The sequence below is a fragment of the Acinonyx jubatus genome, chromosome B4 (assembly GCF_027475565.1).
Source record: "Acinonyx jubatus isolate Ajub_Pintada_27869175 chromosome B4, VMU_Ajub_asm_v1.0, whole genome shotgun sequence".
Taxonomy (NCBI): domain Eukaryota; kingdom Metazoa; phylum Chordata; class Mammalia; order Carnivora; family Felidae; genus Acinonyx; species Acinonyx jubatus.
Genome location: NC_069387.1, coordinates 18,361,140 through 18,388,721, shown reverse-complemented (window position 1 = coordinate 18,388,721; position 27,582 = coordinate 18,361,140). Strand labels below are relative to the sequence as shown.

At 37.5% G+C, this 27,582-nt stretch overlaps 1 protein-coding gene across 2 annotated transcripts in view; it reads right to left on the bottom strand.

The window, feature by feature from the left end:
* Window positions 1-27,582, bottom strand: part of PLXDC2 (plexin domain containing 2) — a 442,292-nt gene that overhangs the window by 263,060 nt on the left and 151,650 nt on the right. For both annotated transcript variants that reach the window (XM_053225369.1, XM_027073562.2), the window contains exon 2: window positions 12,645-12,856. In XM_053225369.1, the coding sequence (XP_053081344.1) occupies window positions 12,645-12,725 (81 nt within the window). In that variant the 5' untranslated portion in view covers window positions 12,726-12,856. The remainder of the gene's footprint in view (window positions 1-12,644; window positions 12,857-27,582) is intronic.

Genomic DNA, 27,582 nt, shown 5'->3' with positions numbered 1-27,582 from the left:
CAGAGTTCCATTTGCCAAACCTTGCTTTAAATAGAGAGGCCTTTGCACTTATTCTAGAAGAAAATTTACTTTATACCTCTCCCATGGCCTTGCAGGAATGGAGACATGGGAGGTTGGATTTAGACTACACAAGCTGTTAGCAGTATGTGAGTTTCTAGTCAAGAGAAATACTTGGTTGAGATGGCAACTTTGCCACTAAGGAAGAAGAGGGACCCAGTGATTGAAACAAACCAAGGAACAAGCCTCATAAAGTCTACGTGCATGTGCTGAGAGGGGTCCATGAGGAAAGAAATGGAGAGTCCCATTTGAGCTGCCCCAATATCTTAAGCCTACCATCATATCTCCTTTCCATTTTTCATAATTTCTGATCCCCATTATTTAGAAAAACTCATTATGCTTTGATTTCTTCTACTGTTTCCCCTAATCTTCCAAGGCATAATCTAAAGAGTGTTTTTAGGGATGCAGGAGTGGCTCAGTCAGATAAGCACCCAACTCTTGATCCAGTTCAGGTCATGAACGCATGGTTTGTGAGTTCAAGCCCCTCATCAGGCTCTGCACTGATAGCATGGAACCTGCTTGGGATTCTCTCTCCCTCTCTCTCTCTGCCCCTCCCCAGCTCATTCTCTAAACAAACAAAGAAACAAACATTTAAAAAATAAAGACCATATTTAAAGTATTCACTGAAGCAAAAGGGAATGTTGGCCAGTCCTCCAGGTAGCTGTTTAATTTTTATTGTGACCACGAAAAAACATGCTAGCTGTATTGTTCCGGAAAATAAGACAATTAAAGTATATAAGTGTAAGGTAGAAGGGAGCTATTCAAGCCACCCTTCATTTTCCCCCACAGAGGGTGACTTTTACTTACCATGATTAGGAATGATGTGCATACACATATGTCTACATGCACATACACACAAACATGCATAGATAACACAAATAACATACATTTACAAATTACCAAAAGGTCTACTTATAAGCTTTTAAAAAATCTCCACTGTATAGCAACCTTGCCTACATATACAGAATTTTAAAACTACTACCTACGATGTCAAATTCTTCAATTTTAATTTCGCAACTGCAGATCAAAGAAAGACAATGATACATTGGTGTAGTGGCTATTGAGCAGACAGAAGATCACGAAGTAGAAAGCACTGCTAGAATAAAAAGGAACAAAGTGAGAAAATTAATGTTTGCCCCAGATTTTGCTTCCATGCTGTCAACTTACTCGTTGCTTTGTTTCAGGGACTGTTTCAAAGCAGGAAATCATTTCCTCTTCCTAGATTCTTTATGACCAACATTTAAGAAGTCAATAGGAAATCAGGAAGGACAGTCCCACAGTCATTTACCATTTACTCTAATTTGTATTCACAAGTGTTTACTAACTTAAAAAAATAATTACCTTTGAAGTTGGTTAAACATTTTTCTTAACATAAAAATGCAGAATTTTTTTTCTTTTGTCCTTTTATGCAAATGACTTTGGTTGTATGAAGAATATATCACATTCTTTTTTTTAATAACAAAGTAAGAAATACACCTTAACAAAGCAAAATTAAAAAAAAAATCCTTCAAATGGCAGTTATGATTGTTCAGCGACAAAAAAAATGCTTAAACAACGCATGTCAAATACGTTCTACATCTGCTCAAACCAAGCAAACCTATTCAATGAGGTAAAATAACATTTTGACCATCATGGCAAAAGTGATACTGATTTCCAGTTCAGTTCAGTTCTTTTAACTTTTTTAATGTTTTTATTTACTTTTGAGAGACAGAGAGAGACAGAGCATGAGTGGGGAAGGGGCAGAGAGAGAGAGAGAGAGAGAGAGGCACAGAATCCAAAGCACGCTCCCGGCTCTGAGCTGTCAGCATTGAGCCCGATGTGGGGCTGGAACCCACAAACTGCAAGATCATGACCTGAGCCGAAGTTGGATGCTTAACCCACTGAGCCACCCAGGCACCCCTCCAGTTCAGTTCTTTGTGGACCAACGAATACCTGAACTGTAGTTGTCTTAAGTCATCCATAAGCCGACTCCTGTTGGATGGGCTGTTGGCAGGAGGGAAGGGAGGGCTTTTGAATGTATTGATTATTTTCTTAGGTTTCAAGCAAAAACACTATTTTCCACAAGGTTTTTGAGGACCAGTGTATATACAAAGCTTTGTCTAAATATTTTGTGAGAAAAATTTCTAATGGGAATTATTATTTTGATCTGGCACATTTCTTTTTTTTTTTTTTAATGTTTTTATTAATTTTTGAGACAGAGAGAGACAGAGCATGAGCAGGGGAGGGGCAGAGAGAGAAGGAGATACCGAATCTGAGGCAGGCTCCAGGCTCTGAGCTGTCAGTACAGAGCCCGACGCAGGGCTTGAACCCACAGACTGTGAGATCATGACCTGAGCTGAAATCGGATGCTTAACCGACTGAGCCACCCAGGCGCCCCTGATCTGGCACATTTCTAAACATATTCATAAAGTTGTTTTCTTATTCTTTGGATTGCATTTTTACTATTTGAATAGGACACTCTTCTATTCTGGTAAAGATTAATCCCATTCACTTGTAAAAATAATAAAGAGATATCTTACTACTCAATGGAAGAGAAAGACCACAAGTCATTGTTTGTTCCATTGGTATTTAAGAAAGAGAAAGTAATTGCTACTAATTCATTGTTAAGATAAGAGATTGTTGTATAATACTTTTTATAATGGACAGATTCACTGTTTTTTTAAGTTCTTTTTTTTAAGTGTTTATTCATTTTTGAGAGAGTGGGGGATGGGTAGAGAGAGAGGGGGACAGAGGATCCAAAGCAGGCTCTGTGCTGACTCAAACTCACAAACCATGAGATCATGACCTGAGCTGAAGTCCGATGCTCAACCAACTGAGCCATCCAGGTGTCCCCTGTTTTTTAAGTTCTTTGGGAAGATTTGTTAATGTTCTTTGTAAAAATTTTCAGAACATGAAATTAAAAAAAAATATTTTAGTGTTGTATGGAAACCAATTTGACAATAAACTTCATATATTGAAAAAAAATAAATAAAAATAAATAAATAAATAAAAATAAAATAAAAATAAAAATGTGAACTATTAAAAAAAATACTTTACTTTTAAGTAATCTCTACCCCTAACATGGGGCTCAAACCCACAACCCCGAGATCAAGAGTTGTATGCTCTACTGACTGAGCCAGCCAGGTGGCCCCAGAACATGAAATTTTAAACAATACTTTACTCTATGCTATTTTTAAGTGACAGAACAAATAAAAATTTGCATTCAAATATGAACACTGTGCAGAGTCTAACCTAGAATATCAGAAACTAAAATGTTATTAGAGAAGAGAACTCTGATAATCACAAATCATTGCATTCATCTTTGAAAATTATAAAATTTTCCAGGCTAGAATTCATGAAACCCTAAAAATTTAGGAAGCATTACTAGCATTACATTTTCTAGGCAGAAAATCCCATCACCAGATGAGATGCTTTTAGTTTTGGAAGTACCTAAAAGACCCCCTTAATGAAAGATGCTGTGACTAAGTGAATTTTTAACTTAAACGTACAGAATCTTACTTTGCAAGTTTTTCTTTCAAATCCTGTTGGTCCCAAATGGGATCAGTACTGAGAATCCAAAATAATGGAGATAGATAGATAGATAGATAGATAGATTATATAAAAGGTGAATGTTAGTGTTTCCTCTAGCTTTGCTTTTTTAGCTGGGGATTGGGTAAATACATGACGTTTACAAAAGAGCTAGAAATTACTTCTAAAAGAGAAATAATTTCAGCAGTGTTTAATCCATTCATTCAATTTAGTGCCATGGATTCCAAACTATTATTTCAATTTAAGAGCTCAGGCTTGAAATACCATATAGAAAATAGCTCAAACCAACTGTTCCCAAGGGCTTTGTTTCCTCTCTTGTTTCTAGGCAGATCCAGACATCTATGCATCGCTGGGGCATGAACAGAAAGGTTTTCTTTCAGGGATACACAAAAAGAAATTAAAGCAGCCTCTTTTCATTCTGAATGCTAACCACCCTTTCTTAAAAGGACCTTCATATATTTGATGCATTGCTTAATAGAGTATAGAGTGCCACATTAGCAAATTTCTTTATGACAAATGCAAAAAGCAATGAATATGAATATACACAGGCATGCTTTGTTAAAAGAGGTCCTTCTCTGTCTTAAAACTACTTCAGAAATGCAAGGTGAAGTAAAAGTCTCTTGAATACTTAGCAAAGTGTATTATACATTATTGCTAAAAAATAAAATGCAAGTTTTCATACCCTAAGTTGTAATAGTCAGAAAATTTTTAAGTGCCTCCCATATTTGTTCTTTTTTTATATTTTAGAGAAAGAAAGTGTGAGCAGGGGAGAGGGGCTGAGGGAGAGAGAGAATCTTAAGCAAGCTCCAAGCTCAGTGCAGAGCTTGATGCAGGGCTTGATTCCACTCTGGGATCATGACCTGAGCTGAAATCAAGAGTCAGACACTCAACCAACTAAGCCACCCATGAGATATCTTTGACAAAGGTCCACCGAAACTTATGGGTATCACATAAAGTTACAGAACGTCATTGTTTACCCAAGACCTACAGTCTTTATTTTTCCAATGCATTGGTGCTACATTGTAAAGTGCATATTAATTTGTTAGGTAAAATAAATGGCAAAGACTTGGTGTGATTTAGTGTATATAACTGGTATTAGTATTTCTAAAAATTAAGTTTCCATCATAGAGGCTGGCAGATTCATTAAGCTACATGTCTTCCTGGGAAGAAGCATTGGCCCCAGTACTTCCCCAGGTGTAGTCATAAAAAATCATGTTGTTGACATGCCTGTGCCAACTTGGACCTATTTAATCTTTGAGATACAATCACTTTATTATTGTTTCTGATTCTGAAAAAAAAATCACAGAAAAAAAACTAGTCCTTAAGACATAATCCATTAATATAAAATGGGACTGTCCAGTGAATGACCCCAGAAGTTGTCTCTTTGTTGCCCAGAAGCTACATAGCTGGGGAGATAGGCTATACACCCTGCAAGGAGATGGGCTCAACCTGAACTCAATCCTCCACTGCACCTGGCAACCCCAGCCTGGGTCCTGGCTCTTCCTAAATAGCTGGCAGGTAAGCCAGGACTGCTTGTGCTTGAGCTTTGAGTATTTATTTCCTCTGTGCAATGCCCTCTCATGCTTGTGCAATAAAGAGGAAAAGCAAATGGGACCCAGCCCTGCCTGGAGCACTGTCCCACGGTGGGATACTTCTCCATGGGCTGCCCAGAGAACAGGGGACTCATGCATCTGTTGGCTTTGCTGATCCTGACTTCCAGCCCATACTTAGTGGTCACTGGCTCCTTCACCTTGAGCCCTTTGCTCAACATGTAAAGACTGGACACATTCCGGACTACCAAAACAATTCATCTGTTTTTTCAGCATGATTTTTAAAAATCAATCTGGATAAAGATCTAGACCTATGACATTAAGCAATACTATGATTTTTGATGTTGAAATAATAATTTTCACAAAAGTGTATTTTAAACGTCCCATGGGAAGTTCTTCTGGATAAAGAGGAAAAATATGATTGCAAGATGATACAATAAAATTTCAACTGCTAAACAGTTACCTGGTGTTCCCTCTGTTAGGAGTCTCCCCTTACTGCCCTAGATAATACAAAGAAAGGCAGAAGATATGGCAGGGTCCTCATGAATAGAAAATGAGGTAGGAAAAACTACAATATTTTTTTTAGTGAACCTAAGGGGTTTGGCGGGGGGGAGGGTAAGTATGGTATTTTTCTTTGTAAATGAAGATCACAAGAATATTATTCACTCTAAAACATAATTCTTGTTCTGAAAATAAATTATATGACTACCACACTTAATAATTTTACAATCTGTGTGTATCACTCCAAAGACTATTTCCATGCCATGACTGCAAATAAACTCAATTAGCTAACAGTGAAGCATCATAGAGATAATTCAGTTATCCTTATGGAGCTCTTTGAAGGACAGCTATGGCTCTTTTTTCATTCTTGTTTCGATAAAGAGCTGGCATGCCAAGCTAAGAATAATCTATAATTGAGCGAGATCTATGATGCTATATTTTAATCCTCATCATCTTTTAAGAGGATGAGCAGTAATTGCAGGTGAATTCTGCCTGATCTACTATTTCCAGTGCATGTTCTTCTTGGAAGACTAAAAATCCTTGTCAATATTCCAGAAGAAACCGAATGGGATTAAATCAGAAGTTTATAGCTAGGTGTTTGTGCCTATTACCAAAACAGAAGGAATTAAAATAGATTTTGTTGTCAGCATACAACCTTTGGCAACACAGAGTTGAAGACCTGAGGCCAATTCCAGCCCAAAGGAGGGGGGTGGTGGCAAGGGTGTAACAGGTCACCCTCAGGGAAGGGAATGACAGGGATCCACAACTGACTCTCAGAGTCAAGGGAGTACCAGAAGGTGGGGCAAGGCTTTGGTCACAGTGGTTAATGATTAGAAATCTAAGTATTTCTGAAATTCTTACCTTCACCCATAACTCTCCTCTAATGGCTATCTCATCTTACCTCACAACAGTTCTCATCTAGATGTAATTCATCTTTCCACCCCTCAGATTTGGGCTTTTGGATGCAGTTCCTTGGCATAGTGTTATGGACTGAACATTTGTGTCCTCCCCGCCCCCCAAATTCATATGTTGATAGCCAATCCCCAATGTGATGGCATGAGGAGGGGTGGCCTTTGGGGCATGATTAGATCCTTAAGGTGGAGTTCTCATGAATGGAGATTAGGGCCCTTATAAAAGAGACCCCACAGAGCTTTCTAACCCCATCAGCCATGTGAGGACCGTGCAGAAAGAGAGCTCTCTATGAACGAGGAAGTGGGCTCTCATCAGACCTGCCAGCAACGTGATTTTGGACTTTCCAGACTGCAGAACTGTGAGAAATGAATGTTCGTTGTTTAAGCTGCCCAGTCTGTGGTAGTTTTGCTCTAGCGGCCTGCACAGATTAAGACACACAGTCTAAAAGGGAGTTTAGATCTTTGCCCCTGCCTATCCGTGCAAAACTCTGTCTAGAAATATCTTGATGCTTGGCTACTGTCTAACTCTCTCTTCCTCACATGGTTCGGATGTCACCTTGTCTCTACATTAATCCCGACTCTCTACGGAATAAGGGTCTCCCTCTGGGTGCTGATTAACTTATTCAGTACTTCTCCTTTTCAATCACACACCCTCACAATGCTTTCTTTCTCATTTCCTGAGGAACCAAATCTGACACCGACAGGGCATTTGGGAAATTTCAATTCACTCGTGAGTCAAATAAGTGTGCTTCTCCAGGATTAATCTTAGTACTTCCTTCACACAGCTTTCTGATTCTACAACCACATACTGAAGCTTCTGGAAGTTCAGACCTCCTAAAATGGAAATGCCTCATTAAAAAAAAACATCTACAACAGCTTTTCACATCCATAATAAATATAGTAGCATAGCTATTCAATCTCAGGTGGCATCTTTCTTTCTTTTGGAAAATGTCACAATTCTGCACTATCACATTCTTCACATGTATAAGTATTTATTATCTTCTCTGAGTTCACTGAGTGGAAAGCGGCCCGAGGAAAGAATGAGCATGGCAGTATTCTGCAAATTTTCATTATTCTATTTCTGTGAAATGGGATGATGTGTCTTATTATTACCCTATATTTATATTCATTATTGTGATTGCCAGGCCTCTGAAATGGAGACAGCTTACTTAGACTTGAGACACACAAGCAGTAAGATTTTCATTATCCAAGAATATTCTGATGTATTCTCTGTGTTGCACAGATACCAGGAAGATTCTGCCCACATGGGGCATTACAGAATTTGCCTGTTTCTATGTAAAACAATCATCAAAGCAACCCCAAGCAAGATTAAGTACTTGCCAGCAACTTCTTTCCTTTCAAGTAGATTGCTTAGTTATGGACTGCAATAAAATATTAGAACACATATAATAGCCTTGTGTGCAGCAGTTAGCAATTGCTAACTTTTTAGAGAAACCTGTTCTAAAATCGGTAAACGGAAGGTGCAGACACAATTTGACATGTGCTATCGATGAAGATCAGAAAGATTTTCCACATATGCATTTTGGAGAAAAACAGTTGGCCTCTGAGTTTTAGCCATATTCATCGCACATATTTGCTGACCATTCTCAACTGTACCTTCCTCAGAGAGGAGCTTTAATGTGAACAGGGATGATACAACTGCCGGATATGCCTGCAATTTTGAACTTGGTACCAAAAGGAGAAATCCACAAGACATGCTGCTGGTAGGCGGCACAATTTAATCTAAGGCTTTGCAGAACATTTACATCTTCAAAACGAACAGCTAAATCTGCTTTGTGGTCTAACTGTCTGCAGCTCAAAGGGTGGCCTGTGGTCCAGCCACACGCGCAACACCCGAGAGGCAGCAGACTGGCTCACAATTTCTGAGTCGGTTTGGACTGTGGAGTTATAGGATCCATAATTCCTATTTGTAAATATCCCCTTCTTTAAGTCATCCCAGTGCTTGTGAATCAAGGCAAGGAAAAAAAAAATCACACTTGACAACCCTTTCCGGAAACATTTTCATTGTCCCAAGAGAGGGAATATGAAGGTCAAAATACTGCATGTAAATTAGTGATAAAAACTCCATGTGTGGTTCAGGTACAGGGTATTAGAAAAGAATCTGTGTTGGATTTCTTTAAAGGTGAAGAACTACAGATTACCAGCACCATTACAAGGAGTCAGCTGACGAATCTGATCTTCAGGAAGATCAATAATTCTCACTGCTCAGGGCCTCCCCATTCCATAATGCCACTGATGCTTCAAGAGCTCTGTGCCAGCCAAGAGGAAAAACAGCCAGCAACAAGGTGAAGACTTATGTGCTGCTTGTCCGTGCACCTGTCCCTGGGGTCATGGGATTCACTGAATGCTGCTCGAACAAAGTTGAATCATGAACGGAATTCAACCTTACCTGAAAGGCTTGGAAGCCTTATATTCCCAAAGTAATTACAAAAAAGTAGCACACGAGCGACTGCTTTTAATACCTACCAATCGTAAGAAGGCATTGTTCTTACCTGGTCACGTGGTCATATGTCCACATGAACAGAGAAAGTACAAGAAGAAAGGTCTTTCATAAATCAACAGTCAGACCAACAGAGGCATTTGCCAACTGTTGAGTTCCTACTCACTCATCAGGAAATATAATCGGTTTCAAAACATCTTTATATCTTCATGGGGGGAATATTAAAAAAAAAAGAAAGAAAATGATGACAACAACAAGAAATTTCTACTGGAGGAATTCTGTAATTGAGATACTAAGTTTTACAGTCCCTCTATTATCTGCTTTTGTGCAGAGCTAGAAAATATACTGTCACCAAGTTTAAAAAATAACAGCCTTTGTTTATTTCAGAATGAATCTGTGCCAGAATAGTAAGTATGCTATTGTCTTTTGTTTTTGTCTTTGGTGAAAGTGGGATATCAAGTCTAGACGACGGCAGAAGTGGGGGACATGTGCTCGAATGCCATTCTGGGTGGTTTAAGTCTCACAGGGATACAGATCATTTTAACAGCCGCTGCTACAGCCAGGGCTCTGGGACAAAACCATTCAGATTCTTGACATCAACTTTGGAAGCATCTAAAGGGAAAAGCACACGTAGTCTTTCATGCTCATTGCTTGTATTAAGCGACATAAATCAAAATGTTTATTCCTAAGAAAGATCTTGTCATAATGCCCGGCACAGAGTAGCCACTCCACAACCATTTGGTTCCTTTCTTCCTTATTTCTGTTTAACTCAATCAGGCAAAAATATTTTCCCTAAAAGAGACACAACAATGTTCAAAAATGCCATTTCAAGGGCCAGAATAAATAAATTTTGCAGAGAAGTTTCAGATGTAGGCTTTTGTTTCCAGAACTAGAGGTAGTGTGCCAAGGAGTGACTTATGGGACTTGAGTCCCCAATAATCTCCATCATCCCCAGAACCGCATCAGAATAAATAAACCCTTAAAAAATAAAAGCGGTCATCTTGTTATGAAATCTAGCTTCAAGAGAAGTCGCCTTCCAGCCAGACTGAAACCCCCAAATTACTTTCACATCAATATTCGGGTACTGCCATTGTCCAAAATCATGACATAATCAAAGTACCATTTACTTTTCCTCGTATTAGAGGAAGCGAAGTCAAGCAGAAATGATAAATCTGCGGAGTTGGGCAGGCCCGGGTTTAAATACCTTTATTCATTAATGGAAGAGCTTAGGAAAAATACCAAACCTAAATCTGAAATTGCCCACATGTAAAAGTCACTGAGATTACCCAGTGAACCTGGAGACACAAATCACACTAGGCTGATGTCAGGACAAGGCAAGATGATATCCATACTGTTTGTGCCTGACAGACCTTAGCACCGAGTGATTATCCAGCATATACCTCTCTGCACCTGCACTATCCTGCCTCCTTTTTTTTTTTTTTTTTTTTCACTGACTCAAAACCATTGACATTATGTGATCTCCCTGTTAAGGCAGAAAAGAGAAAAACTGGCTGAATAACAAAATCATGGGTATAGTAACAATCGGGACTATATTCTGAGGAGTGTTAATACATCCCTGAGCAAAGGGATTTTCGCTTTTACAAATGATGAAGAAGATTCAGCATCCTGCCTAGAGATCACAGAGTTCTAGGAATGCGTGTTCTCCTCTTTGAATCTCAGTAGGCTACCAGTTCTGGACAGAGAGTAAACACCTCTGCTTCTGAGCAACTCTCCTTTCTTCAGGTCGCACCCCAGCTAAAGAGTGCTCAGGGAAGAAATATGTTGCCCTCTGCGAGTTGCTATAACAACACTGTTGCCAAAATAGCAGGCACTCTGCAGGAGTCAGAATAGCCTCTTACAGATATTATATGACTTCTGCTCCTGGCACATCCTCTGTTGCCTATTGAGGGGCCTGGCTGGGGCAGTCAGGGACCACCAGAGTCACATGCTAGCCAAGGAGATGGAGAGGGGCTTTGAAAATTGCTGGCCTTCTCACATACACAGAATCCCAACGGCCTGTGCTTCAGATCTTCTGAAGATTCCTTTCGCTATGCAGGAACAAAATGATGCCTTGATAAGTATTTGGAGAACTATGTAGTGTCTGTTTCAGGAAGTGGAGTTCTTTTCCTAAATAATGAGTGTTTCAGGGCCGTAAAAAGAATGCTGTTTGGTTCCTAAAAAGTAGGAACTGGTCACCTGGGAGAAAATAGAACTACAACTACAGTTTGAGAGAGCATACACAAACAGACGATGGCCAGACCATGGATGACAACAGAACTCTTACCCTCAACCTCTACAGAAACCAGTCCAGGGAAACAACCTCAGCAGCACTCAGCCCAGAATGATCAGGGCTTGGTGAATAACTGACAGCTTTCCTATCTTTTGCCTCTAGGTCTAACTCAGTAAAACCCAAATACGGTCCCCAAATCGATCGCCCGAGATGCTCTGCTTCTAATTAACCCACCTCCAGCTTCTCCATGCCAACAACTTCCAATCAGAGCATACCTGAAGCCTCCTCTTCTTTTTAAAGGAGAAACTTTCCCACTCCCCTGCCTGCTTTTGAGTCTCTACCAAAGGGAAGTGATGGAAGCTGACTCTTGCTAGGGCAGACTGAATAAATAGCCTCCATTCTTGTTTGGGTGGTTTTTGCTTATTTCCATAAGATTGACCTCTTTGTTTTTGTTAGATCTGGAGGACTAACAGGAGCCTATTTTGTGATTTGCAATGCTAAGGACAATAGAAACTTAAACAATGTTAATACTACACTTGCGGCCTCTGGGCAACCCTACAGACTGCCTAAAATGTACCCTCAAGCAAACTTCCATACTCATCCAACCCAACTCCAACCACCCTCATTCCACTCCATAACTCCAACCATAACAAAGAATTGCTTACAGTCACTGAGTGACCGACCATTCCAGTTCGCACAGAACTGTCTTGTTTTCAGCACTGAAAGTGCTACGCTCCAGGAAACCCTTAGTCCGGGGTAGAATGGGACAGCTGGTCACTCTATGAGACTCTTCAAGCATGCCTTACTATTCTAAGACTTAGCCATTGAAAAGGCAATTTACTCTGCCAGGAATCTCCTTTCTTACTCCAGGCAGGGTATCAACCTGGTGAGCTCCTCTCAACTTGCCAAGCCCCTGCCTAAATGCCCTCTCCCAGGCTAAGCCTCTTTGACAGTGGTGCATCCCCCAATCCTAAGCAGGTGATCTCTCCCTCCTCCATGCCATGCTATAGCCTGTATTTTTCTCGTACGTATCACATAGCCTAGAGATGATTTGGTTACACAGTGACTTCCTTGCAGGCAGGGGCTGTATCGTGTTCCTTTGTGTTTCCTCACGGTCATCACCACATCAAGCTAATATTTGTCTGTTTCTAGAGTAAATGAATACATCTGTGACTAAATAAATGGCTTAGCTACGATGTATTTACTTATTTAATATCGTTACAATTATTTATTACTGAATTAGTAAATATCAACTAATTATTTATGGATGAGTTAAACTGATCCTTACAAAAAGTCCCGAAGCTCTGGACTGAGCTGAAGGGCCAGTCTATACATACGTGGGAGTTGGGTGCCTTACAGGAAATACATGCATCAATCCATTTCAGTTGCCCAGATTGGTTACCTACCTCAATCTGGGTGGTGTTGTCCTGCCCATCATCCAGTAGCAGGTCTGTGAAGCCTCTGGGCTCTGGGGAGTCTTGGCCCATGCTTGCTCGGTTCGAGTCTACTGCCTTGAGGGAATCCAAGCTCCTTTTCCACCGGTGGCTGAATGCATGCGTGTCCACATCGACTTCCTGTTCTGTTCGTGGGAAGACCTGAGCAACTTGATATTGCCAATCTGTTTGAACAAGAAATACAATGATGAGTTGCCACTTGCTATGAGTCATATACATGCTCGCTAACAGAGCAGAAGAATAAGTCTGCTAGTCATGAAAATAGGAAACTAACTCATAACAGCGGAATCTGTTTAATTGTAATATTTTGAGTTGGTATGAACATCTCTGTGTAGAATGCAATTTTAAAACACGCCATAAGTCATGACAATGGTTAATGTGCAGATCCAGCAGAGTCCCTAAAACAGATGTGCAGCCCTAAAGCAATGCATTTTATTCCCTTCCCTCCCCACCCTCTGCACACACACGCTTCATAAACATTCTCTAGTTGTCCTGAGAAAATAAGCTACAATCCAAACAAAGGAATGAAACCTAGTGATTCTTAGCACACTTGAAAATAAAAATCAGACGTTATTAACTTGTGAGTTTATATTCCCTTCACACAAGTTTTGCTGGGCAGCAAGGAGACAACAATGTATTTGAATGGGTTAAATAATATATGGAATGATCTTTGTGTAAATGTGCTAACCTGCTTTGTTGCTCACAAGTCAGATTTGGTTCATTGCCCACCTCACTTAATAAGCAACACCCACAGGAGGCATCACAAAGGCTCTTGTTCATTTGTGCTGATCTCACCTTGGACTCTTGTCAGGGTGTTGAAGGATGACAGTGATAGGCACTTAGAGAAATGGATGGGAAGGCAAAGAGACCAAATCACAAAGGTATTTTAAAGCCATCTGCAGGGACTGGCCTTGCTGACCCAGCTCATCCTGCTACTACAGGAGGGAAAATAAGATTTAATCATTACTCCTAGTCTTTCATTTCAGTGGGTCAGCAGGGGAAGGTATATCGCAAGTATGGGAAATTCGGTTTCCGACCAAGAAGAACAGGCTTCTTCTACACCACTATTACCCAAAGATATGAATTGACAGCCTTTATAACTGGCAGGATACAGGTTCAAAAAGGGCTAAGAGAGCAGTGATTTAATTATAGCTGTGATGTTGCCCTCAATATGAGAACATTCCAAGAAACCAAAATGTATTTAATGTGACTTATTACACTACTGTATCAGCTACTTAGAACTCTAATAACTAAGTTAAGGCTACCACTGCTAATCACACACAAATGGTCTAACAGATTTCCCTTTCAACTCAGAAAGGTGCTAATAATTCTTCTAGACAGAAAGGATATTCTTTGGTTTCACCATGAACTTAAAAGATCTCCCACTGCTTGATGCTTTGGCAGATACAGCCCAGAGAGAAATACCACCATATTACCACCATAGTGTTGGTAATTTAGCCTTTTTCATGGGCCCATGCAATATGAGCTTAAAAGAACGGTGAAGACAGAAGTGGCCAAGAGCTCCACATATAGGAACTCAAGAGCTAGAAAAATGGAGCACCATGCACAATTCACAGAATTGTTGTAAGGCTGAAAAATCTCAGGTACACAAAGGGCTGATCATGGGTCCCCCCCACCCCCGCCTGCCAACTCACAGTAAACGTTCAATCACTATGGCTAATGAGTATTGTCATCATCACCATATAAAATGTTTCTTTTTTAACATTGTTGTCCCACTGGCCATTGAACTGTGCTCAATAAAAATGTTGATGACTGACTGACTGATGGATAAATGAGCTGTTAACAGTCTCTTTGGAACAAAAATGATTGGACCAGGCAGAATTAAGTAATGGAAGAAATACTGAACAAGGATTCAAAAGACCTGGGGTGGAATTCTTTGTTAGGTTTGCTGGATATGGGGTCCAGCATAATTTACAAAACTCCGTGCTTTGGTTACCCTATATTTTAAATGGGAATGAAACTACCTTACCTGCAAAGGCAGACAGCTTTTCCTGACGATGTGTCAGCTCTAAGACCTATGGTTCTAGGCAAAGCTACATAAAGCAATTTTATTTGCTTTATTTATATATTCTGCCTCATTACCAAAAATATATGAGTCAGCATACAACAAAACTAAACAATACAGTTTTATAACAACCAGCTAAGACCTGCTGGCCCAACACTTAGGTTAATTTTAGAGATGTGTATTTGCCTTGCACTAAAGGTGGTGGCTATCTGAATACAAATAATCATATCAGAGCAACTGAAAATCTATACAAGATTCTTGTTAGAATGTCAATCCAGATAAGAAATGTAGTAAATACAATGCAGTTAATGGATTACATGCTCCTGGATATAAAAATGGCTTTTAAAACAATCACACAAAGGGAAGAGCTCCAGGCAGAGGTTTTTCCGTCCTCTAAAATGTAAATCGGGAAGTCTACCTAAAACTTCAAAGAATTAATCTTTATTAAAATCTTCAAAACAGAATTTCAAAACAGCTCTTGGGTGCTACTGTTTGATATTAATTGCTTGATATTTATGTTATCACTACCTTTCCAGAGATTTATAACACAAGACAAAAAATGGTACTTCCCATGATGCCTGGAGGCCAGGAACATCACGCTAGCCCCTGTGATCCTGGCACAGGGCAGTGAGAGACAAAATAACTAACATTGGGGGGCTGTCTGCATAGAAAGTCTCTTTCTCAACTTCCTTGAGCCCCTCTCTCATTTTTCCCTACCTCCTTACCCTAGAGAAAAAATGGAAAGGAACTTCAAAGCTTAGGGGTGATAAAACCCATATTCCCCACTGTTAAATTGACTAAAAGAAAAAGATCATTAGTTCTGTGACTTAACAGCCTTCCCAAGCAAGCCCATACCTAAGCCTGTAAAGGCCTCCAGGAAAAGAAATTGAAACCTAAGGACAACCAGTCTCACACAGCCAACTAGGCTTTTCTGAATCAGGTAAATGCTTAAGCCAATCAAATAGTTTTCTTGCTTTGTGTCTGCCTTTTTCCCCATAAAAGTCTCTCCCCTCTCCTGTCCTCAGAGTGCTCCCATTTCTGGCTCAGGGCTGCCAGACTAGAATTGATCTTTGCTCAGGTAAACTCTTGAAATTTTTAATATGCCTCAGTTTATCTTTTAACACTACATAAGTTGAAGTTTGGCATGTTTGATTAATATGTCAAATTCTTTTCATAGTGTTTTCATACTTTCATAAGTAATGCTTTAGAAGGGTTACTGGGGAAGGTAAATTTAACAGACAGGGAGGCCTCCTGTATAAGACAAACATATATGCTGACTCTAGTACTCACAAAGTAAGTCCTTACAGCTGTGGGGTTGTGGTGGGGTTCCCCCCCCCCAATTGTTAGCGATGTTTTATCATTTTTATTCTCTTGCTTCATGGTCATGTTAACAGCTATTACAGCTGAGGAGTGGTTTGCCTCCATTATGGACATGCTCGCTCCTCCTAGAATTTGCTACCGTCAACTTTGCAAACCTATCACTCAATTACTTGCTAGCTCTCGTATTTACAAAGACTAAACAGGATCTAAGGAAGGCACTGAGGGGTTTTTTTTAATAAGAAAATTTGTGAGCTTTAGGGCTTGGCTACTGTGAATTTTCTTTCGGTTGTTATTTTAGACCTAATTCTTTTTCCCTGGTGATGTTATGAATACTAAGAGGAAACATTCCTATATGCTCCTAATTCAGTCCTACATGGTTCATCAAGACTGGAGTATGAAATTGGCTTAGATTTTGATCTCATTTCAGAATTATTTTTTAGACAAGATAAAACAAGTCAAGAATGAATATTTTATAGAAAAAAAGACCGAGAAAAATTGGCAAAACCACAGCATGGTCATCTACATTGTAAATTATTCCTGGGCACTTCATTTGCTTTCAAACTCATAAAAATATTTTAAATTATTCTTTAAATCATCACCAAAACGAATCATTCAGAAGCAAGATACAGGGATATATGTAATATAATTTTCCCCTTCCCAGCTGTAGTGAAAACAAAAGCATCAGGAGGGATCTTTGAGTAGTCTGGCTCAGCAGATTGTTTGCTTTCTGCCCACTGTATGTTAATTAAGCCACTGATGGAAAACTTTCAAAGATAATTTTCTCCAACATATCTTGCTATAATTGTTAATCACATGGCTCATGGCAATATTAAATATATCTAAAGACTCTCTTTTGGATATGAGAGAAAGCTTACAGACATATTTCTGTGTGTGTGTATGTGTGTGTATATGTATATATATATAGACAATACATAAATTAATCAACACATTCTTGAGATATTTTATTCAATTAAAATAGCAGATAAACTATCACTGAAGAAGCAACTTCATTACATTCCAAATTAACGTTACTATGAAAGCCAATAATGTCTAGTTAATCCGAGAGTAAAAACAAGAAACTCATGTGTATCCTCCTATCATTCTTTGCAAACCATGTAAGTCCCTTTTGTGCCATCACATACTGTGAAATAATTTAAAATAAAATAAAAACAAAAGGTAAGAAAACTGTGCTGAGCTGGATATGTTTATATTTAGGTCTCCCTGAATGATTTTATTAAAATAGCTTACATTTAACCAATAGTTATACTTTGAAAACATCCTTAACCGTATGTTGTATGTCTTGTATACAGATCATATACACAATACATGTCAAACGACCAAGAAGTAACTACATAAATTGACATGCATCTTATGTAATTGAGGTCTGTCTGTGCCTTTTGATAAGCATTTTGATCTACACTTTACAAGTGAACCCCTGTGAATCCTCTGCAGAAACATGAAGACTGTTCACTGCAAACAGATTTGATGACTAGATTCATCTGAAAATAGATAAAATTATCTGGCTGAGGTAGACCCCTTTATATGGCTTTGCATCTCATTTATTGTGGAAGTAAAGAGGAAATTCTATATAAATGGTTATATCCATGGTTATGTCCACTAATGAACCCACAACATAGTGGATTTGAGGTTTTGACTGACAGTGTTACAGAATAAGACAGCTACAGAAGTGAAAGTGAGAAGTGAAAGCATTCACAATGTTGCAAAATATGTTGAGAGATATTAAAGCATTTGAGTAGCCCCTAGACATCAGAGTCTTTTTAAGCCTCCCACATGATTATTTGAGCCCCCTTGGATGAGAACCACTGCTCCATGCTCTAGTCCCAACATACATGCCTTAGGGTATGTACTCATCACCTCTTGCCTCCAATCTGGTCTTACTGTCTTCAAACTCTTTCTTCTCCAATCTTCTCTATCTGCTGCCAGAGGTACCGTTCAAAGTTATTCACTTCTCTCTTTGGCTTAAAACCGCTAATGGCTCATTACCACCCACAAAACTATAAACACTCCATGCTTTTGTTCCAATCACCCTCCCCTCTATTTGCACTCCACCCCCATCATGCCCTAGGCTCAGACCATGTAGAATTTTTCAACAATCTCTTTATTTGCAAGAAGTATAGTTACCTTTGCATGGAGGAAAACCCCTTTTCATCCCAGACTTTGGGCAATCTCACAATTCCTTGAAGATCCACCTCAAATATTCTCTTGTTAAATGAAGCTTCCCTTGGGGCACCTGTGTGGGTCAGTTGGTTAAGCATCTGACTCTTGATCTCGGCTCAGATCATGATCTCACTGTTGTGAGACTGAGCCTTACATCGGGCTCTGTGCTGAGTGTGGAGACTGCTTGGGATTCTCTCTATCCTTCTCTCTCTCTCCCCTTACCCAGCTTATGTGTGCATGTGTACACTCTAAATAGATAGAGAGAGAGAGAGATAAAAATGAAGCTTCCCTTGACTCCCCCAGGCAGAGTCTTTTTACCTGACTCTTCAAACACAATTTTGCCTATCCCACTTGAATGTATAATTGTATAATTGTTCAGAAAAGAGTTAACACAGCAAGCCTGGGACAGCTATCCTTAGAAAATGCTGTTTGCAAGGCTGGCTGTTGGCTGGTGTCCGGAAATTTAGATTTAGGGAGGGTTCCTGCTATTCTCTAACAAATAAGAGTGGCTCACCATAGCTAAACTGTTTGGGCAAATAATATGGTTTATGGTGAACACCTGCCTTCCTTCTGGAAGTCTGGAATCTTGGTACATGCTAGACAGAAGGTGGATATTTGAACAGCTCCCAGTATAAACACTGGGCGCTGAGTTTCTAATGAACTTCTTGGTTGATGATATTTTACAGGTGTCATCACGGCTTGTTGCTTGAAAAATTAATTGTGTCCTATATGTTCCTGCTGGGGAGGGCTCTTGGAAAATTGCCCCAGGTTCCCCAGACATTGCCCCAAGTGCCTTTTCCCTTTGTGGATTTTGGTTTGTATCTTTTTGCTGTAATAAATCACAGCCATAAATACAAATATATGCTGGGACTTACGAGTTCTCCTAGCATATGGCCAAAGCTGGGGTGGCCTAAGAGACTCCCAACACTGAGATGTTTCAGATCAGAGACTCTATCTTATTTACATTTTTTTTGTCCTATCATCATAAGCATTGGCACTGACATATAACAAGTATCCAAAATCTTCTGAATAACAAATGAATGAATAAGTAAATGAAGGATTGACCAAGTTGCTGCTCATCTGAGACAATGACTTAAAAGATTTTATGTGTAATCTCTTAGCTAACTTCTTAAGATTTTAACCACCTTTGTGAGTAGCCAGATCGAAGGGTGGAAGAAGGAGAAAACCCTGGGAAAACAAATCCAAACAAACAAATTTCATTTATGTGATATGAGTTGGACTAAGAAATAGCTCACTGGTCAGTTAGGTGATGTTCGGCAACACTTATGGTTGCAGTTTATCATCTTGGTTCTTTATGGTTAATGAACTCAGTAAGAAATATAATACCTGTCTTTGAAAAATGCAGTCATGGCCCAGGGAGACTGAAAAATTATGAATTAGATGAAACAAGGACAATTTTAAGTTAAAAGAGGAAAACAGGTTGAGAATGACTCTAGAAGTTTGAGGCATTAATAGTTTTCTAATTTTATTAAGTAAAATAATCAAAAATTTTAATTTTATACATAAAAGGGTATCCTATGGAAACCATTCTCAGTTCTATGAACAATCATCAGTAATATTTAGGACAAGTTTAAGGTAAGGCTACATATTTACTAAAGGGTTAAAAATAAGTACAAAGAATAAAACTTTGTTAGCAGTTACAAAAGAGGTGTTTATGCATGGCTTCTAATAATGAATTAATAATAATAGGAGTAATATTGATAATAATAACTAACTTTCATTTAGGGTTAGTTGAGTACTATGTACTGTTCTACACGTCTGCATACATTAATGTATTTGGCACATACCATTATTGTAAACTGTGTTACATAAGAGAAAATTGACGCATATGAGGTGGTAAGTGATAGACTAGGAAAGTAAACAGAGCTGAATCCAGAGACTTGGTCTTAACAATGATCTAATCTGCCCCTGATTAATCTTTTGGGGGCTCAATTTAGCAATCTGTCATGAGCCCTGATGACATGACACAAAGAAACAATCTAAAAGGGGGAACAAAATAAATGAGACAAAATGTGCTATTTAAAAAAGCAAAAATCCATAAAAAATTTAGCACCTCAAAGCAAAAAAGGAATATGGTATCCCATCAGGTTGACTGCAAAAGGGAGGAAATGAACCAATGTTAAAGAAAAAAAAGGAGCAGAAAGTAATAGCACACTAATATTAATTATATTTTCATTACATCTTGAAAGGTTGGGACGTACTTGAAAATGAATCATTGATGTTTTTCTTTTTTTTGGTTATTTGAGGATTTTCTATTAACTGCCTAGGAGAAATTGAAAAGAAAACCTGAATTCCTTCAAGTAGACTTCACACGTGTTTTACCGGGTTGCTAACCTCCTGTTTTGTAATAAAAAAGATGATTATCAAAGAACTTGGGTCTTCCACTGATGTTTCAGATAAATCTATCAGATTTAGAAAATAAACTCATTTCCACAAGAACCACAATCATTTATAAATAATCTATAAACAGAGTAAATAACATTTAATTAAATCTGAGAATCTATCTTTTAATGAAGTCCCTGAGATCTTCTGTAGAAAACACATCATGAACCCAGAAACCACATGGAAATTTTAGGTATGTGACCTGTGACCTCCTACTATCTGTGAAATGAAAGGGGGCAGTTTTATAACCTTTCTGGTCCTTCCCAGCTATAAAGGTCTGGTCATCTGAAAAAAAAATTAATAAAATAAAATAAATAATAATAATTAAAAAAACCCTATCATCTACTGGCTGGCTAAGTAGCTTATTAACATGTTTTAGTCTATTTGCCATCATATATTAAATAGTCTGCATTTCTTTTTCCAATTTACTACTTAAGTTGTGAAAATTCATGTATTACGAGACTTTAGAGTCTCTATAGCACAGTAAAAAAGTAAAACTATTTGGTAAAAATACCTTAACACTTCCGTTTATCATCAGCCATCCTAAACTACCCTTGCTGCCTATATTCAGAATGGCTGGTTTTAAAATCAGGTCTCTGCACTAAAAGCTAAGCCTCAATGCATGAAAAGTGTAACTCTATCAGCCAAGGGAGATGGGAAATTCTGTAAACAAGGACTAGTCATGGCCAATAGCTTCTCTTAAAAAAAAAAAAAAAATTGAGTCTTTTGAGCCAGACCAGGCCAGATGGAATCGATTGGGATAATGGTGCCCAGTGTCAAACATTACATCCAAATGCCTAGGGCCCAAATCACTGAGGGTCTTCGATTAAATTATGGCTGCCAGATGTCTGATACACTTAATCTCACTGCATACAGTTATCCGACCATATTCAGTTTGTGGGGTCAGAATCCATAATGGCCCAATGTTGAGCCCAGAACACAGGCTGACTTAGCCAATGATCACAGATGACAGCCAATGTATGCATTTCTATCATACTGTCTTTTAAGTTTCATCTGATTTATATCAAATCACACCATTATCAACATGGCCCCAAATTTCTATAGGTTAAATGCTCTCTAGAGGTTTGTGTGGACTTGGGTAAGTGGTCAATAACGCAATTGTTATAAAGATAACAAAATTATCTTTATTGTTTATTTTTTTTAAAGTTGTAGCCCAAAGGTTATAAATATAAAGTTACTGTGGGCCTGCATTTTTATTAAAAGATGACTTTAGGGCACGTGGGTGGCTCAGTCGGTTAAGTGTCTGACTTCAGCTCAGGTCATGATCTCACAGTTTTTGAGTTCGGGCCCGCGTTGGGCTCTGTACTGACAGCTCAGAGCCTGGAGCCTGCTTCGGATTCTGTGTCTCCCTCTCTCTCTGCCCCTTCCCTGCTTGCACTCTGTGTGTGTGTGTGTGTCTCACTCAAAAATAAATAAAAATTAAAAAAAAAAGATGACTTTAGTTAGTGTAAGGCATTCCATATTCTTAGATTCAAACCCAGCAGTATTTTTCTGAAATTTGAATGATTATAAAGTTTAACCAGGACAAACTAACAACTTGCCCCCAAAATAATGAGAAATGCTTTCAATTTAATCCAACAAGTAAGGAATAAACACCAGATCTGGGTTCAGCCCTAAGGTGTGGTTTGTTCCCATTAGGACTAACCAGATATTAGTTGTTAAATGTTGAATACCATTCCTAGATAAAAAGTGAAACATACAACCACAAAATCTATATTTTGGGGCTCCCTGTTTTGTGCGAGGGTTGAAAATATGGAGTAAACAAAATACAGATTTAATATATTCAACTTTGAGACTCAGTTATTACACAAAACACAAACACGATAGACAGCCACTTAATGTCAGACAGAAAAAGAAAAGTCTTATTTCAGTTTTATATAAATTTAAAAGGCCAGCAGAACAAAACATCAATAGCACATATCGAGGTTAATACTATGTGCACATATATTCAATGTTTTGATCTATAAAATGGCAATCATGTATGGTTTATCTGAATATATACAAATATATCTAACCTAATAATTTTTTAAAAGATTAGTCCTCAAAAAAATAAAAATGTCATAAATAGATAACTCACAGCAAAGTAAACACTAATAAATGCCCAAGTATTTAACATTATAAAAACAGAAATTCTGGGCGCCTGGGTTGCTCATCTAAATCTTCATTTTGGCTCAGGTCATGATCCCAGCGTCCTAGAATTAGGCCCTGTGTATGGCTCCATGCTAAGCATAGACCCTGCTTAAGAATCTCTCTCTCTTCTCTCTCCCTCATTCACACTCTCTCTCACTCTCTAAAGAAATAAATAAGAAAAAATAAATAATAAAAATAATAAAAAGAGAAATTCAACACAATTCTTTAATATACTACATTCACAAGGATTTGTTGTAAATTGTACTTGTCAGTATTCGATAGAGAATTTTTCTGAAGCAAGTATTGTACTCTATTATTGGAAGATTCTAATTTTAATCAAAATTTCATATTGGCAAATTTATAATCTGTAGCAAAAGTTTTCTAGGATTTAATACTCTGGAAATATTCTGAAATGCACAAAAGGATTTATGAGTAAGTATAAAAAACTATATGTAGTATGATTTGAACTAGGTAAAAAAAGAAAAAATATATATATACAAATACACAAAAGGAAAAAATGAGAAAGAAATACATTATAATATTACCAGTACTTTTTTCTGTGCTATACAGGACAGAAGCAGCAAGTTTTTTTAAATTTGTCCTTTTACTTCTATAGGGAGGGAGACAAAACCTAAATCTCTGCTTTCTGAAGGTCAAATCCAAATATGCTAACTTGGTGAAGTCTTTCATCACTACCAATATATAAGTTTCCCAGGGAGAGTTATTTTAAAGTGCTCTCATAGAGCTTTACCCAAACCTATTGCCGTGTTCTTCTCGTCATTATTGATTAAATGCCATTTCTCTACAAACAACCATGAGCTTGTCAAGGAAAGGTGTCATGCCTTTCTTCATCCTTGTGTTCCTTTCTGTTACTGTTCACTAAAACGGCCCAGGGTCATGGCATAGTTGGAGTGGTGACCCGGCGTTTTCCATCATGGCGGCTCTTGCTTAAGACAATTTCATTTCTCTGGGTAAATTTTTATCCTTGAATACTTAGCTATGTTGGGGTATTTCTTGAGAAAACTTAAAGCATCCCTGCCAAACTCTGTGCAATTTCCTATACTTTCCTAACCTCTTTTTCTATATATGAACTTCATCAAATAAAACATCAGTGTTACAACACTATAACGCCAAAATCCTTTAAAATTTTCAGATAGATTAATACAGTAAGAGAAAAGAATCTTCCCATTATTCTGTTTCTCACATTGGATTCATATATTTAATGAAATATACATTTATACTACCTTAGGGCCATAAAACAATGGGCAAAACTACTTAGCTTTGAAATCTCCAAACAACTTTACAAAAAAGTTCTCTCAAAAAAAGTCACAGGAAAAAGAATTATGCTTCTGAATAGCAAAGGCTTTATGAAGCAAGGATTCATAAATATTAGTTACAGCAGAAAGTGTATAATTCTTTAAACAAAACTGACACTGTTATTTATACTTAAATATGAAATGTTTTATACACAAAGATGTATATCCTTCATGAAGTACTTTTTGAGTATTTACTAGCCAATGACTTGCATAATTCTTCCACTTATCCAGGCCCCCCTTACGATGAACTCAAACTAGTATTGGAGGTGAACTATCTTGAGACAGAAAAAAAATGTATTTCTCTATATAAACCTATGATTTTTACTTAAAAAAAAAATCATATTCCAAAGACCCTCTGTCACAAAAATGGGAAACTACATCAAAAGCTGAGAACATGATGGGAAATTGAAAGTTTGACCATTAGTATAAATTTAGTTAAGATATTTTGGTCTTTCACACACTGTATCATACTTTCAACATATTTTGCTCCACTGATTTTGACAAGATTTTTTTTCACTTGTTTTGAAAAAGAGAAATACTTAAATTTGAGTCAAAACTACCATTCATTCAAGTAACCATTTTAAAAGAAAGTTCTCAAGAATTTCTAAAATGTTATGAATGTCTGAATTTTGTCATTACTTTCCTAAATAACGTTCCCTAATTAAATTGCATGATTGCATATATTTATGCTGATTACGCAATTTAACTAACATTGTAAATAAACCACAATCAACAAAATTACATTAAAAAGAAAAGTAAGACAGTGAAAAATGTACTAAAATTAGATTTAAATTTCTGTGATAGATTCCTAAAATATACAAACCACAGTTGAGGATTTAAGCTACCAAAGTGAGACAGAATCCAAAGCAACCCTTCAGTCGCTTAGAGATTAATTGTTAGCAACTGCGACTTTTAGAATGCAATTGTTCATTGTCTTGTTTCTTTGAATTTATCTTTTAGTAAATGATTTTTTTACCCGTACAGACAAATTGCAAAAGTCTCTGCTTTAAGTACTTACTGTAATATACATTCATGTAAAACCTCCCTTCTACGGGTGTGTCGGCTTTAGTACACAACCAAGAAAAAAATCTGAATTGCATAACATAATTAAAACCTAAAACTTCCACTATTGGGCAAATGCTACTCACTGGGGTATTGTGAAAAATTATGTTGTGCGTATTCACTAGTGCTCACAACGATACTAAGATAAGCATTCTTTCCTTTATTTACAAATATGCAATGTCTGAAAACATGGATTTACGAAAACTTGTTCTGATTCAGAAAAAGTAATCCATAAATGATAGAAGTTATACAATTTCCTTATACTAAGTGTCCCCCATTTTATAACAATAAAATCATTGTTCATAAAAAAGAGTGAATAACCTGAACGACTTTAAAATATTATTAAAGTAAAATATTGCCTTTCACCTAATATGAAAATTTAAATCATTAAAAAGAAAATAGGAAAAAAATTTAAATATCTATCCTTCTGTTCTAGGTGCAAGAGGCAGAGTTACCGCCTTAGTGAATATCCCTCCTGGATATTTTTCTGCAGGTCTCCTTTTGTCTTTGTACCAGAAAGTGTGTTTGTGTGTGTATGTGTGTGTCTACCTGTGTATAGCTTATTTATTTCAGCACTACAGAATAAATATTTTCCCATGTTCTTGACTATATACTAAATTTAATTAACAATTAATGCCTACCATAAGTGAATCCTCAATTGTTGAACTTTCACGTTGATACTAAAGGCTACATCATCCTCATTTCTTTTCTCAGGAACAATTTCTGAAAGAGGGATTTGGACTCCCTGGCACTCAGATTGTTATCAGTTTACACATGCACCAGCAGGACATGAAGACAGGTATCCCATGTTTTCTCAATAACTTAACGATATCTCCCCTACCCCCCAATTCTTTTTTTACTTGGTAGATTAAAAAAAATGGAATCTCCTTTTAATTTTGATTGCTAATGAGTCAATATTCTTTCCTGTGTTTCTAGTCTTGATTATCTTATTCGAATCTTTTCTGTGGGATATGGAACTTTTTTTAACTTAAAGAATTGTTTAGAAAAAAAATCTATACGCAAATTTCAGGAACTCATTTATCATATAAATCTCTCAGAAACAACTTTGTTGAAATTGACACAACTTTCCCTGAGATATGAGAGCAGTACGTTGCTCAGTTGCTTTTGTACAGTTTAAAACTCAACAAACATGATTTCCTATATCTTTATGTTTAGCATTTGTCTTTGGGAAACATACTCCATAAATGGGGGGGGGGGTAGCTTCCAAACCAAGAATAAAAGCAATAAACTTATTCATCATTAATAAAGGCCATGAGGAGAGAAAGTGTGATTATTTGATGATGGGAATCTAAATTTTAAACAAGATAGAGCTGGGGGAAAGGAATGAGATATAAGATGAAAGTTACAATTCTAGTTCTTCCCCCTATTTTCTGTTAACAAAAAAATCAAGACAAATAAAAATAATATAACATCAAATCCCAGAGAATCAACCTACAATAGAATAAAGAAGGAGGCCCATGTACCTTAATATTTAAACATTTCAATCAAATTGAAGCCAAACATGTTTTTATGGCACCCTGGACACCAAAAGGAAGGAAGGCACTATGGTACTAAGGGTATGAAGTTGGCATAAAAATATGTTTTGGTGAACACGTCACTCTGAAAAGCCAGACAAGCCTTCTGACAAACTAGCAGAGGTAAAAAGAAAGCAAAGAGGTCTTAATCGGAGGTATTTAGGAGAATGGCCACAACGTTGTATAAAAATTAGTTGGGGAGTTGGTTAAAGTGGAGAGAATCCCTTTGGAGATAAAGTGACACGTGGTTATTTATTCTGTGAAGGTGTGATCTGCTGTGGTTTGCCACATGTCTCCATCTAGGACCATTTTCTATGCTCTCTGGACAAAAAGGTCTTAACCTTCCACTCATTATTGAAACCATCATAATGGCTTTACTCCTTTCATAATTCAATTACTATAAACCCAAGAATGGTAGTACTTGAAAAGAGAAAATTGAGAGATATCTATGAACTATATATATATATATATATATATATAGAGAGAGAGAGAGAGAGAGAGAGTTATAAATATATAATTTTATATATCTATGAGCTATAAAATATATAATTTTTTTCACCTTCAACCATTTCCCACTTCAAAAATTGGTGATAACGACCCATGAGCACTTCTAATGTTTATATACAGAAATCACAATTTGACTTGAACTCCAGTCCCACTCAAACTGAAGCCTCCTGCATGTTTAGAAGAATAAATTAACACACATTAACATGTTTTTATTCTACACACAAAATTTTCTTTCACATTTCCCAGAGGAAGAGCAAAATGCTCTGAGGCGAACTTTTGAGTCTATTACTTCTAAAGAATGACATGTGAATAAAGAGAAGAAAACAGATCAGCTTGTTTTCATTTTAACTTTACATAATGTCTCACATTTCACGACATGCTGTTCTAGAGTG